General features: G+C 72.7%; 3 protein-coding genes and 1 non-coding gene across 4 annotated transcripts in view; 1 reads left to right on the top strand and 3 right to left on the bottom strand.

Annotated features, from left to right (window-relative positions):
* Positions 1-80, top strand: part of H696_00012 (hypothetical protein) — a gene marked incomplete at its 3' end in the record, with an annotated part of 7,154 nt that extends 7,074 nt beyond the window's left edge. The window contains exon 6 of the mRNA XM_009493853.1: positions 16-80. Within this exon, the coding sequence (XP_009492128.1) occupies positions 16-80 (65 nt within the window). The remainder of the gene's footprint in view (positions 1-15) is intronic.
* A 13-nt stretch (positions 81-93) lies between these two features.
* On the bottom strand, positions 94-166 carry H696_00013. The gene has a single exon. It is a non-coding gene; the product is annotated as a tRNA-Asn (tRNA).
* A 556-nt stretch (positions 167-722) lies between these two features.
* On the bottom strand, positions 723-10,270 carry H696_00014 (hypothetical protein; the record flags this gene model as incomplete). The annotated part of the gene is made up of 4 exons (XM_009493854.1): positions 723-5,763; positions 6,085-8,487; positions 8,708-10,047; positions 10,175-10,270. The coding sequence occupies 4 exons, from the start codon at positions 10,268-10,270 to the stop codon at positions 723-725; spliced, it is 8,880 nt and encodes a 2,959-aa protein (XP_009492129.1).
* Positions 10,271-11,629: 1,359 nt separating this feature from the next.
* On the bottom strand, positions 11,630-14,245 carry H696_00015 (hypothetical protein). Its single transcript, XM_009493855.1, has 7 exons — positions 14,124-14,245; positions 13,884-14,015; positions 13,159-13,651; positions 12,651-12,916; positions 12,349-12,516; positions 12,060-12,234; positions 11,630-11,827 (listed from the first exon to the last, which is right to left on the bottom strand). The coding sequence occupies exons 1-7, from the start codon at positions 14,220-14,222 to the stop codon at positions 11,685-11,687; spliced, it is 1,476 nt and encodes a 491-aa protein (XP_009492130.1). The 5' UTR covers positions 14,223-14,245; the 3' UTR covers positions 11,630-11,684.

Here is a 14,245-nt window from a genome sequence, read left to right on the forward strand (position 1 = left end):
CCGTCGGTCTTTGAGGGCCGGGCGGCGGGCGGCGGGCGGCGGGCGGGCGGGCGAGGGTGCGACACTCCCGGGAGGACTAAAAAGAGAGGGGCGCGCTCCCGCACGGGATCGAACCGCGGACCTTGGGATTAACAGTCCCACGCTCTACCTACTGAGCCACAGGAGCACACCGAGGGGCCCCCAACGCGGCCTGATGTTCGTTGGCGGCGGGCGTGCGCGCGCGCCCTCGGGCTCGTTGCGGCGTCAGGGCAACAACGCCCGTGCTGGGCACGCGCGCGCGTGCGCCCACGGCCGGCGGTCGCCCCTGCCCCCCGGCCCTCCGGCGCATCGGCGCATCGGCCGCCGGCGCGAGGCCAGCCAGGCTGGCCAGACACTCAGACGGCCAGCAGGACGCGCCAGCCCCGCCCCACACCGCGGAGGTCTCTCTCTCTCTCTCTCTCTCGCTCTCTCTTTCTCGCTCTCTCTTTCTCGCATCCCTCCCCCCCACCCCGCCAGACACACATACACACATGCTCGCCAGCGGGAGGCAGGGCGCAGGCATTCGCAAAGGCCAGAAGGGGGTGCATTGGTTGGGTGCCCCGACACACAAGGCGACACCGCATGCAGGGGAACACCCGGCAGAAAGACAGGAAGATGGAAAAAGACGGGAAGAGGGAAAAAGACAGGAAAAAAAAAAGGAGAAAGACAGGGAGACGGCGGGGGAGCGGGCAGCACACGGCCCCTCACTCGGCGGCAACATCCACCAGGAGGGCGCGGTTGGTGAAGAAGTCCGGCTGGTTCTTGGTGGAAATGATCTGCACCTTCTCCGGGTAGGGGTAGCCCTCGGGCTTGACGTGCTCCCGGCGGGGGGCATTGCCCCGGCCGCTGGAATAGTCGTAGGAGTAGGGGTTGCGGAAGTGCCGGTTGGAGGGCAGCATCTCCAGGTGCTGCATGGTGCGGTCGGCCACGGCGAAGAGGGTCTCGCGCACGCGGGCCGCGCTCAGCACCCCGCGCGGGACCGGGCTGCCCGGGTGGCCGGCCGGCGCGCGCGACAGCAGCACCATCAGGTCCAGCAGCGGGACAAAGCACCGGGCCGAGTTGGTGACATACTGCGGCCCGGCCGGGGTGGCCACGGCGGCCGGCAGCGGGCCCTGCACCGGGGACCGGGGCAGGGCCGGCTTCGCCGCCGGCGCCACGACCCCCAGCGCCCGGGTCAGGGCCCCGCAGGCCAGGGCCTCCGGGTGGAACACCTCGCTGGAGGAGTCCGACGCGCCGAGCAGCTCCCGGTGCAGGATGAACACCTGGTCGGCGGCCGACAGGCCGAAGGCATTCTCCCCGAGGGCCGCCCGGCGCAGGAGGGCCCAGTCGAAGCGGGCATCGGCCTCGGGCGAGGCCGGGGCCTGGTGGTGGTCGTCGTCGCCGGCCGTCGCCGTCGCCGCCGCCGCCGCCGCCGCCCGGCGCTCCAGCAGCTCGAAGAAGTCCCCAGCCAGCCGGGCCAGGGCGTCCTCCTGGTCGGCGGCCGACAGGTGGTGGCCGGCCGCGGCCGCGGCCAGCGGCGCGGCCCCGAAGCGCGCCAGTGCCAGGTCCAGCACGATGTCCACCGCCAGGAGCAGATGCCCGGCACGCAGGGCCAGCTGCAGGGCCCCATCCCCGGCGGCCGACTGCCGGTCCGGGTGCAGGAGCTCCGCCCGGGCCAGCAGCAGCCGCGCCGGGGACACCGGCATCGGCTCGGCCGCCGACCCGGCATCGGCATCGGCACCGGCACCGGCATCGGCACGAGCCAAGGCCATGGCCATCTCCCCGAGCACGGCATGGGCGTCCTCCTGCGCGGCCAGGTGCACCGGGGTCAGGCCGGCCAGCAGGCAGCGGCGGTCGAAGAGGGCCTCGCGCAGGCGCTGGCCCGGGCTGCCGCCGGCCGGGCCGGCCCCGCCGGCAATGGCCTCCAGCAGCAGCCGCACGGCCACCGGCTGGTGCTGGTGCGCGGCGAAGTGCAGCGGCGTCCAGCCGGTCACCGGGTCGGCCGCCAGCGGGTCGGCCGCGAAGTCCCGGAGCAGGGCCTCCGTGGCCCGGGCATGGCCCAATGCCGCGGCCATGGCCAACGGCGCCTGGGCCACCTGCCGAGTGGACACCGGCCGCGTCGGCACCTCCACATGCTGCCAGTACAGCGGCCGGGTCTGGTGCAGGACGCTGTTCGGGGCCAGGTCCGTGCCGCTGTACCAGCCGACGGCCCCGAGGTCGGCCACCTGCCCCGGGGTCAGGCCATAGGCCGGGTCATCGGCCAGGATGCCCCGCAGGGTGTGCAGGCCCGGCCCATTGTCCGCCATGGCCAGGGCCGCCGGGGCCGTCATGTACTGGGTGAAGTTGCCGGGCGACGTGTTGGCATAGTACCCATGCCGGCACATGGGCGGCACCTTGAGCACGGTGTCCAGGCGGAAGAGCGACCGGAGCAGCGGCTCCGGCTCGAAGAACATCTCCCGGGCCAGGCCACGCAGGACACTGCGCTCGGAGGCCGGGACCAGGAGCGCCGCGGCCGCCGGGTCGGCCAGGGCCCGGGCGCAAGCCTGGCCCACCGGCACGCGCGACACCGCCCGATGCCAGAAGTCCAGGAAGGCCTGCCGCGGGGCCGGGTCACAGGCCAGCCACCGGGCCAGGTCCACATGCCCGGCCAGCAGGGCCCGCACCGGCGGCGCGATGAACCCCAACGGATGGTGGAAGTCGCCCAGGCGCGACACCAGGGTCCCCTCCTCGGTGGCGGAGCTCCCGGCATCGGTGAAGCTGCTCGGGCCACCGGTCAGCTGCACCAGCATGCTCATGTTGGGGCCGGAGCTCCGGAGCCCCTCGCCGCCGGCCGCCCGCGGCGCAAAGAGCCCGGTCTCCGTGTGCCGGGTGAGCACCGTGTGCCGGCGGGTGCTGGCCGTCGGCAGGTCCGCCGGCAGCGGCACCATCGACAGGTGCAACCCGCCGCCAAAGCGCCGGAGCATGGTCAGCAGCAGCGACCGCGGCAGCCCCATGGCAATGGCCATGTCCAGCGGCAGGGCCACCGGCTGCCGGTACCCGCGCCACATGTTGGCCATCATGCGCTCGCCCAGCTGGAAGAGCGGCGCCTGGAAGGCGGCATGGCCTTGGGCCGCCGCGGCCAGGGTGGCCAGCCGCACGGCATAATCGTCCACCAGCTGCAGGCCATTGAGCAATGCCAGCAGCAGGGCCAGGGCCTGCGACTCGTCGCCCAGCCCGGCCGCCTGGAAGAGGACCATGTGCATCAGCGTCAGCGGCACCACATGCGACGGCCGCGGGTCCATGCCGGTGCTGGCGCTCAGGTGCCGGCCGCGCAGGAACTGCTGCACATGGCCGTCCAGGCGCGGGTCCTCGGCCCGGCGCCCATCCAGCAGGCAGTCCCGCATGTCCGGCAGGCCGGCGGAATCCGCCGGGTGCAGGCGCCGGTTGGCCCCGCGCTGGTAGTACCAATTGTAGTAGTGGTGCCGGGCATGGGGGATCAGGTCGTCGGCCAGGCGCAGCACCGCCGCCAGCTGGGCATCCGTGTGCCCGGCCCGGCGGTGCGTCACCAGGCACATGCCCTCCACATTGTCCAGCAGCTCCACCGGGTGCACCGGGCAGTAGGGCAGGTGGCCCTTGGCCGGGCGCTTGCCGGGGCCGGGGCCGGGGCCGGCCGCCGGCTCGCCGCCGGCCGAGTCGCGCATGGACCGCTGGGCCGCCCGGTTGGCCAGGGCCGCGCGGCTGAAGGCCTGCCGCGCGGCCTCGGCCTTGGTCAGGGCCGCCGGCGCCGCCAGCAGGTCCTGCTGCGCCAGCAGCGCCGCCTCCAGGTCCAGGAAGATGGAGTCCTCGTTGTCGGCCGAGTCGCTGTCGCCGTAGGAGTCCGACTCGTCGGCGTCATCGCTGTCGAAGAGGTCCCCATCGCTGTCGTACCGGCTGCCGCCGGCGGATGCCAGCAGGGCCAGGTTGTTGACGCGCGAGCTGCGCCCGGCGCCGGGGTCCACCGCGCCGGACCGGAGCAGCTGCACCGCCGCCTTGCTCACATGCGGCCGGTACTGCTGGGCCAGGCGCCGCAGCAGCAGCCCCAGCATCGGGGCCGGGTCCGCCAGGTGGCACACCGCCAGCATCAGCGGGTTGCTCATGACCGAGTCCACCAAGTGGCAGTGGACCAGGGCCACCCGGTCGCCATGGCGCTTGCTGTCGGTCAGGTCCGCCACCCGGGGCAGGTCCCCGGCCAGCACCGCCTCGAAGAAGCCCCGGTAGATGGCCTCCATGTGCTCGCCGCGCACGATCCGATCGCCGGCCTTGAACGCCAGCCGCAGCGGCGCCACATCGGCCCGGGCCGTGGGGTACTTGAAGGCCACCGGGGGCGCGCTGCCGGGCGAGGGGGAGCCGGCCTCGTCGGCCGCCGCGCTGGCCGCCGTGCTGGCCGCCGCGCTGGCCTCCTCCTGGCTGCCGGGGGCCTGGCACGTGGTGGCCAGGTGCTCGGCCCCCATGTCGGCCAGCGCCCCGGCAAAGGTGGCCAGCAGCGGCTGCTCGGCCAGCTCGGCCTCCAGGCCGGACCGGGCCCGGATCTCGGCCAGCAGCCGCGGCCCGGTGAGGTCCGCCAGCAGGACGTCCACCAGGCCGGCCGGCGCGAAGTTGGCCAGGTTGGCCTGGTGGAATTGGGTGGCCGTGGACACGGCCAGCACCGCCGGGTCGTCGAAGCCGCCCTGGTGCACGCGCTTGCGCTGGCCCGGGGCAAACTGCACCTTGAAGGTGGCGCTCAGGCCGAAGCGCCCGGTCAGCAGGGCCAGCAGCCGGCCCATGCGCCGCATGGTGTCGATGAACACATGCGCGCGCAGGTCCGCCAGGTTCTCCAGCGTGTCGTTGATCAGGTCGGCCACGGCAATGCGCAGGACCGACTGGCGGTCCAGCTGGCTGCTGCCGGCAGCCGCATGGTCGCCCGGGGCCCCGCCCGCCAGGAGCATGTCCTCCTCGTCCAGGGCCAGGCCCAGGGAGTAGTTCAGACGGCGCAGGTCGGTCTTCCGGAGGACGGCCGCCATGTGGCTGGACCCCGGCCCGGCGGCGGCGGCGGCGGCGGCGGCCCCCGGCTCCGACCCGGCCAGGGCGTCAAGCCGGGCAATCTCCCGCAGGAGCTCGCGCCGCTGGCGCAGGACCACATTCACATGGTCGCTGGACTGGTGGAAGGGCACCAGCACCGGGCGGCCGAACTTGCTGTCCGGGTTCCGGGTCTCCCGGTCCACGCGGTCCCGCAGGCGGATGGCATTGCGCAGGATGAACACCGCGTCATCCGAATCCAGCAGGTGCTCCGGCGGCATGTGCAGGCCGGTGACATCGCCGGCCGCCCGCCAGAGACCCGCATCCGGGGCCTGGTAGGCCGGGAAGAAGCGCCGGTTCTCCAAGTCCGCCAGATGCAGGTCCAGGTCGGCGTCCGGGTCGGTGGCGGTCGGCACGACGCCGGTCACCTGGGCAAAGGCCCGCTCCAGGCTGGCACGCATGCCGGCCGCCAGGGCCCCGACCAGGCGCTGGATGTGGTCCACCTCCAGGCCGGCCGTGTTGACGACCACCTGGTCCGGGCCGTCGGCCGGCAGCTCCAGCTCCTCATCCGAGTAGATGCTGTTCACCAGGATCATCATGTCGGGGGCCACCTCGCGGAAGGCCGCCAGCAGGGCCGGGTTGCCGGCATTCTGCCGCACGATGTCGGCCGCGGCCACGATCAGGAAGTCCAGCGGGTTGAAGTTGGTCCGCTGGCAGTCGTCGTAGTTGGCGAATTCCGCGGGGAAGGTCTGCCTGTGTGGCGAGAGGCGGCGGGACGAGGCGCACTTGTGTCAGCGAAGGGTCCGACCATGCGCTGGGCCAGGGGGGGGGGGGGGGGCTGCGCGCGCGGCGAATGCCGGACGCGACGGGAGGCAAGCAAAAGGCCGAGACAACAGCGGCAGGGGTAATGGGAGAGGCGGGGGCAGTGGGAGAGGCAGCGGCAGCGGCACTAATACCAGCACCGACACCCACACCGACACCCACACCGACACCCACACCAATATCAACACCCACACCCACACCCACACCCACACCCACACAGGCAAGGAAAGCACCGGACAGAGGGACACGTACTGGATCTTCTTCGACGACATATAGTAGTCCGCCGGCTGCATGGCAGCCATCAGGGCCTCCACCACATCCGGCAGGTTGGCCTCCAGGGCCGCGTGCAGCGGCTGCCCGACGTTCGTCAGGTCGCGGTACGCCCGCTCGCTGACATACCCGCCGATGCGCCGGCCCAGCGACTGGTACAGGTCATACGAGGCGGTCAGGTGGGACAGGCGCACGCACACCGGCGTGCCGAGGGCCAGCAGCGCGCGCACCGTGTCCAGGGTGAGGGCCTCGCGCGCGGCGCGGCTCAGCCCGTCCCGCAGCAGGGCCGGCACCGACCGGCGGCCACGCCCACTCGGGGCCACCATGTACCCGATGCGGATGGCCAGCCCCAGGGGGTTCAGCTGCTGGGTGTTGACATGGGCCAGCAGCGGGGCCAGCTGCTCGTCCGTGAAGCAGGGCCGCACGAAGTCCCGCAGCAGGTCCGCCCGCAGGCGCATGGCATACAGCCCCAGGACATTGACCTGCGACGAGACCAGCAGGTCGCACAGGGAGGCCGGCTCGCGCGCGGCCGCCGTCACGGTGGCGGCCTGCTCGGCCGGCAGCACCCGCGCCAGGGCCCCCGGCGCCAGGTCCCCCGGCGGGGCCACCAGCAGCCGGGCGATGGCCACCGCGGTGGCCGTGTCCTCGATGAAGGCCACCAGCATCAGGGGGGTCAGCCCATCGCGATCGTTGTCGCGCAGGGCCAGGCACGGGCGCGAGGGGCTGGCCCCGTGCTCCAGCAGCAGCCGCACGCAGGCCACATGCCCGAAGAGGATGGCATAGTGCAGGGGCGCCAGGTGGCCGTCCCAATCCTCGCAGTCCACCGCCACGAAGGGCTCCCGCACCAGGAGCCGGGCCTTCCGGTCGGCCAGGGCCCCGGCCGGGACCAGCATCCGCCGGGACTTGCTGCCGACCGCCGTGTCGCCATCCTCATCATCGGACTCCATGTTGGCCAGGAGCTGGATGTCGGCGTCCGAGTCGGCGTCCGAGTCGGCGTCCTCCTCGGCCGACTCGTAGTCCTCGTCGTCGCCGTCGTCGTCGTCGTCGTCGTCGTCGTCGTCATCGCCGCCGTCGTCGTCGGAGTTGGAGTCGGCGCCACTGGCGGCGGCGGTGGCGGCGGCGACCGCCGCCTCGGCCGGCTCGGTGTCCACCGGCGGCAGGGCCAGCTCCTCGCGAATGCGCCGGGCCTCCTGCAGCAGGAGGTACACCTCGCGATTGTACTCCAGCAAATCGGCCAGGATCTCCGGCCGGTCGTAGTGCGCGGCAAAGTGCAACGGCGTCCGGCCGTTGAAGGCCCGCTCCGAGAGGCTGGGCTGCACCAGCTCCGGGATGCGCAGCACCAGGCACGGGTCCAGCTCGGCCAGCAGGGCCGCCTCGGCCTCGGTCAGGCCGCCCGCGGCCGCGTCGCCATGGCGCAGGCGCAGCACCGAGGCCCGGAGCGCGCGCAGCCCGGTGGCCAGCAGCAGCTGCACCACCGGCCGCTGGTTGGCCAGCACCGCCAGGATGAGCGGCGTCCGGCCCAGCGAATCGCGCGCATCCAGCCGCAGGCCCACCAGGTCATCCAGACGCTGGGTCAGCTGGTCCAGGTCGGCCGTGGCGGCGGCCAGCCGCGCGCGTGCCTCGACCAGGGGCGCCGGCTCGGCCGGCTGGCCGGACGCCGCGGCCGCGGCCGCCGCCTCCAGCGACGACCCGGCGGCCAGGGCCGCCACGGCGGCCGACTCCGCCGCCAGGTCCGCCGCCTCGCCGGCCAGATCAATCCACTCGATCAGATCGTCATTGTCGAAGGAGGTGGCCGAGGCGGCCTTGGCCGCCGCGGCCGCGGCCTTCGTGGCAGCCACCTCGGCCGCGGCCGCCGCTGCCTGGTCATCCTCGACCGAGGGGGCGGCGGCGGCGGCGGTAGCGGCAGCCGCCTCGGCCGCCGCCGCCGCCGCCGCCGCCGCCGCCGAGGCACCGGGGCCGGTGCCGGCCTGCTGCTCCAGCGCGGCCACCGCCGCCTGGGCATCGGCCACCGCCTGGAGGGCCGCCTCCCGGGCGGAGGTCAGCTCCTGGCGCTCGCGCACCACCCGCTCCGACTCGATGTCCATGGCCTGCTGCACGAGGCCCAGGTCGCCACTGGTGGCGGCCATGGCCAGGAGGTTGGTGGACTCCTTGAGGAAGGCCGGCTCCAGCCAGTCGCCATCGGTGATGGGCCGGAAGGACCCGATCGACTGCCGGCCCGGGTCGTCGGCGATGAACCGCAGCGGCCCATGCACGAAGGAGGACTCCTCGACGTCGAAGTCCGCCGGGAAGGGCGGGCAGAAGCCGCAGCAGTCCCGCAGGACGGCCGACATGCGGCCCACAAAGCACGGGTGCGTGTGGTAGGACTTGGTCCGGTCGAACCAGGGGCTGTGCCCGGGGCGCCGGCGAGAGCAGCCCAGCAGGGGGGCGAGGGCAAATGGGCCGGCCGATTGTCAGTCAGGGAACCACCGACCCCCGGCGGGGAGCAGCGCCGCGCATCGCCCGGGCAACGCCCGGCCGAGGGGCAGGAAGAGGGGGGCGCGGCCGGGCGCGAACCCCGGCGAGGAGGCGCGCCCACAGACACACACACACACACACACACACGCACCTGTTGAGCATCTGGTCCTTCTCGCGCATGAGGCGCTGCACGCTGGAGGCCGTCCAATTGGGCCCCCACGGCAGGAAGACCGTGGCGTAGTCCGACATCTCGGTGACATCGGCCCCCAGAAGCCGGTCACGCAGGAAGGCATCGTTGCTGAGCTTGTACTCGATCTGCCGGCGGAGGTGGCCGCCAGCGCGGCCGGCCACCGTGCTCTCCGTGCCCAGGGCATCCTTGGAGTCGTTGCGCATGCGCCGGAGGCGCTGCTCATCGCGGTAGTGCTGGATGGCGGCCGGCAGGCGCAGGCGCTCCAGCAGGATCAGCCGGGCCAGGCCCTGGGTCTGGGCGAAGGAGCGCTCCAGGATCTGGGGATCCACCCGGTCCAAGTCGTAGTAGGGGGCCCGCACGGCGAAGCCACGGGCCGCATACTTGGACAGCCGGGTCTCGTAGGAGGGCGACCGCCGGGACATGTCGATGGTGTTGCGCTGGAAGACCAGCGCCGCGTGGGCACGCGGCACGGCATACACCTGCCGGCCGTCGAAGGCCACCCCGGAGCAGTCCACATCGAAGCCCATGAGCACCTCCGCCGGGGAGGCATACCGGCGCAGGACAATTTGGATGTGCCGGTAGGGGAACTGGCTGACGATGGACACGGCGTACTTCGACCGGAAGACCAGCGCCGCGTGCGGGATGGCATTCGAGATGGCCTCATACAGCTCCACCAGCTTGGCCCGGCCGGCCTCCTCGTCCAGGCCATAGATGAAGAGGTCGATGTCCGACGACCGGTACAGCAAATGGTGGTAGATGTACCGCTGGCGCTTGGGGGTGATGGCCTCCCCCGGGGGGGTGGGGTTGGCCCCGGTCAGGGTGCTGGTGGAGGAGTCATTCTGCTTGTCCACCTCGGCCCGGGCCACCTGGCCGAAGCCCACGTCCGCATCCTCGGCCATCAGCTGGCCGGAGGCCGACTCCGGGTCGAAGAGCGGCGCCAGGCAGGCCAGCACCGACCCGCCGGCGGCCACCACATTGTCCCAGTTCACATAGCGCAGGGACTCCTCCGTGAAGAGGTTCCAATTCTGGTGGAAGGCCTCCAGCGTCGGGGCCACGGCCAGCTGGCCGGCGGCCTTGCGGAAGCCCCGCTGCTCCGGCGTGTCCTGGAACATCATGCGGAAGGCCGGCTCGGTGCCGGGCCCCGGGCCCGGGACCGACGCCTCGTCCAGGTCGCGCACCGTCAGCGCCGCCGGGTCCTGCTCGTACAGCGGGATCATCAGCAGGTGCGGGTCCTGCAGGTCGGCATGGTCGCGGTGCTGGGCGAAGAGCTTGCGGAAGTGGTTCTCCCGGTTGACGACCGCCTGGGTGGCCGTGTGCGACAGGGTTGCGGGGGGGGGGGGGGTTAGCGTCGGGCTGTGCGCCATCGCGGCGTCAAGCGGGCGCAGAGGGCAGGACAGCGTGGCGAGGGAGAGGACGACGATGACGTACGGTCAGCTGGTCCAGGAGCTGCTCGCGATCCTGGGCGCCGGTGCCGAAGTCGGTCACCGACTGCAGGTACGAGGTGATCGTGGTGTCGACAGCCATGTTGCTTGTGCGTGTGCGTGTGCGTGTGCGTGTGCGTGTGCGTGTGCCAGACCCAGACAGCAGGAGGCTATGCTCGCGTTGTGGGGAGGAGATCGAAGGACAGGGGCTGCGTGCGACGCGTGTCTCGGTGTGTTTGGCTGCGTGTGTGTGTGTGTGTTTGTGCGGATCACGCTGAGGGCAGGTCGATCGGTCAAGGGAGTCTGCCGGACCCTGGCCAGGAGATGGCGCCCGAGGGGGCGGCTTAAATAGACGCCGGAGGCAAGCCCGGCCCACAGAGGGGGCGGACCCACGCCGGGACACCCGTTCGCGAAGCCCTTCCGCGCCGCTCGCATAGTGCCCCGGCTCCGGCAGCCTCCCTCGGCCGAGGTCCCGCGCAAGCTCCCGCCACCCGACCAAAGCCCAACATGCAGGCACAACCACCGGCCAGCCGGCCGACCGGAGGGGCGGGGGCGGGGGCGGGGGATCGGACGGGGCGAGAATGCCGGACTGTCCTGAAACCCGAAACCGAAGACAGAAACCGCCCAGCTGGCCCGCGCCCCCTCCCGGCCCGAAGAAAGAGATACACCACCGGGAATACTAATCCGGGAATAAAGCACGCCGGCCCAGACTTGAGCACGCCACAAGCCAGGCGCCTTTGCACAAGCGCCCGGGCCCCCTGACGCACACATACACACACGCGCACACGATACGCGCACACGATATGCGCACACGATGCGCGGCCACACCGATCCCGGGCCCACAACCAGGCAGAACGCCCGGCCTCGCTCTGACAAGTCACCCGGCGGGGATGCGCCGGAGCCTCCAGCCGGGCGGAGATGCGCCGGAGCCTCCAGCCGGGCGGAGATGCGCCGACGCCCCGCTGCCCGTCTCATCCCCCACCCAGGCGGAATGAAAAAAAGAAAGAAAAAAAGGCACACCGACATACCTACCCGCCCCCGCCCGAGGGGGCTCTTTGGGCATCCCGATTCGCCCTGCCACGCCGGACCATTATTGTGGTGCCCCCCCCCCGCCCCCCCCTCGCAGCCCATCCTGGCGCAGGCACACCAGCCGGCGGTCCGGCTGCTCGTGCGCTCTCGTCAGCCCGACCGGCCAGGGGAGCGGGGGCCGGGCGCCGGGACCGGCGCAGGGAGCGTGAGAAGCCACATCCCGGCCGCCGCAAAGTCCCGCGTGCGTGGGATCGCAGCGCCCGACACACGCCAAGCCACGGGCGCCACTTCCCATACGCAAAGCCACGTTTCGTTCGTGATCTATTCTCATGTGACAGGGAGGTGCCCATGGACAATGGCGTCCACCTGCCGGGGGCGGGCATCCTCGGGTCCCTCCCCCCTGCCCCCAGCCCAGACCGACCCGGAGGGGGGGGGGGGGGCGGGGACTGTCGCCCTGCCTGTTGCCTGGGCGCGCTGCACGCGGGGCTCTACTGGTCTTGCTCCTGCTCCTCCTCGTCGCTGGTGGCAAACAGCTCGTCAAAGAGCTCATCGTACTTCTGCTTCATGGCCTGGGCCTTGTCGGCCTCCGGGTCGGCGTAGAGCTTGGCCGCGCGGTCGACGAGTGACTCGCCTGCCGGAGTGCGCCGGGGACCGGCCGGCATCCCGCGCGGGGAGCAGGTCAGGAGGTTAGTCTCGCTGTGTGTGTGTGTGTGTGTGTGTGTGTGTGTGTGTGTGTGTGTGTCCACGCGACAGGGCCAGAAATGGACGAAGGCGGGGAGGACCCGGAGGAGGCAGCCAGAGACAGGCAGGCCGCGGGGGAGGGGGGGGGGGAAAAAAAAAGGGGGGCCAGCCTGTGCACGCACGTCCACGGGGAAGGGGGAGGCTGCCCTCCGGGCGCCAGAACCGCACAGTGGCATCCAGCCCGATGGAAATCAGCTCCGAGGTGAGGGGCGCCCCCTCGGGCCCGGGGAAGGGGAAAACCAAGCCGGACACCGCGTCGCCGTGGGCCTGGATCTGGAGCACCGGCCGCTTGGGGTCCTGCCAATGGCAAGGGGGCCAGGCCCGGCAGTCAGCATGGAGCATTGAAGCAGGATCATTCGCTCGGCCCTCGGCCGCCCCCCGCCGCCGAGCGGCGGGGAGGCCTTCGCGTACCTGGCGGTCCCAGAGGAAGATGCGCCCGCACTCGGACCCGACAGCGGCCAGCAGGGCACCATGCCCGCCGGTGGCGGACCCATGCCCGGCGGCAATGCACCGGAGCGAGTGCGACGACCGGGCCAAGATCGTGTGGTCCAGGATAACCGGGGGATTGGGGTCCTGGGGCTGCGCCGGCGACCGCGGGGGTCACACGGCCGAGGCCCGGAGCATGCGCGCGTGCCGGGGGGGCGGGGGACGTCAGAGGAGCCCGGGCAGGCATGAGGGCACGCCAGCCCGCGAGGCAGGGCCGCGCAACGTACATCCAGCGGCGCCAGGCAGGCCAGCTTTTGCGCCGACACGGCGCACTCCACCGAGGTGCCGTCCGCCAGCGAGAGCATGGCCAAGTGGGTGACATTGGTCTCGAAGCGCTGGGCCGAGGCCGTCGCGTGGGCCGGGCCATCGGCCACCCGGGCCACGCCATCGGCGTCGGCCACCACGCCCACGAAGGAGCCCCCCTCGTTGGGGGCCAGCGAAAACCGGTGAACCTGGCCGAGGGACGTGCCGACACTCAGGATGCCATTGGCGGCTGGGGGTCCGGCACGGGCAGCCGGGCAGCAGGGCAGCCGGGCAGCCGGGCAGCCGGGCAGCAGGGCAGCAGGGCAGCAGGGCAGCAGGGCAGCCGGGCAGCAGGGCAGCAGGGCAGCAGGGCAGCAGGGCAGCAGGGCAACAGGGCCGGTTAGCAAGCGCCAGACAGCCACCGCGGAAGAGGCCCGAGGGGCGATGCCAGTCAGATCGGCCAGAAGGACTCGCCCCGCTCCCAGGACGCACCATCAAAGGCCAGGCCTTCGAGCGAGCCGCGGCCGAAGCGGACCTGGAGAACCTCGCGCGCGGCCTGGATGCGCCCCTCGGGCCCGGGGACCAGGGCCCACGCGCGCAGGGCCCCATCCGTGCCGGAGCTCCAGATGACCGTGGGGCTGGCGCCGGCCGGCAGCAGGGCCCCCAGGGCCCCGGCCGGCAGGTCGGTCACGCAGACGGCCTTGACAAACTCGGTGTGCCCGCCGGGCAGGACGAGCCCCGGCCGGGGGGCGGCCGCGGCCGCGGCCGGGGCCGCGATCGACTGCAGCGCGGTGCCCAGCTGCGCCAGACACTCGCCGGTGGCCGGGTCCCACAGCCGGACCGTCCGGTCCCAGGAGGCCGATGCCAGCAGCGGCCCCGCGCGGGCGGCCGTCCCATCCGGCGCCCGCAGGACGAAGTGCGCCAGCCCGGTGACCGGCCCGGTGTGCCCGACCAGGGCACTGGCCGGGTCATCCAGGCGCATGGTCTGCGTGCGGGCGTGTGCGTGTGCATGTGCGGGGGGGGAGGGGGTTGCCGGGCGGGCCAGGTGGCGGGGTCGACCACGCGCGAGGGGCAGCCGCGTGGCGAGGTTGCGCCAGGTGCCGGCCGGAGGCCCGGCCGCGGCGACCGAAGGAGGCGGGGAGGGAGGTGAGGGGAAGAGAGGGCGGGGGGGGGGGGGGAAGGAAAAAGAGGGCGACCGCCAGAGCCAGGCAACGCACCGTCAGATCCAGACGGACAATGGTGCAATCGGCCAGGCCGAGGAAGAGCGCCCCGGCTGGGCCCGCGGCCAGAGCCAGGGCCAGGGGCTTGGCCGCCAGGCGCACAGGGTGGCCCTCATTCCGGGCGGAGATCTGCCCGTGCGCGTGTGCGGGGGAGGTTAGTGGGCGGGTGGCACGCGCGCGCGCGCGCCGGGGAGCCTGGAACACTCTGCCGGGCTACGGGAACCCTGGGGGGCGAACCTCACGCTTGCGGTCCGACGCCGCGAGCGCCCGATCCGACATGAAGTAGCGCTCTTCATCGGGGATGTGCGCGGCCCACTCCGAGGCGGGGGTAGTCATGGCGAGGCGGCGTGTGGCAGGGG

The sequence above is a fragment of the Fonticula alba genome (assembly GCF_000388065.1).
Source record: "Fonticula alba strain ATCC 38817 unplaced genomic scaffold supercont2.1, whole genome shotgun sequence".
NCBI lineage: Eukaryota > Rotosphaerida > Fonticulaceae > Fonticula > Fonticula alba.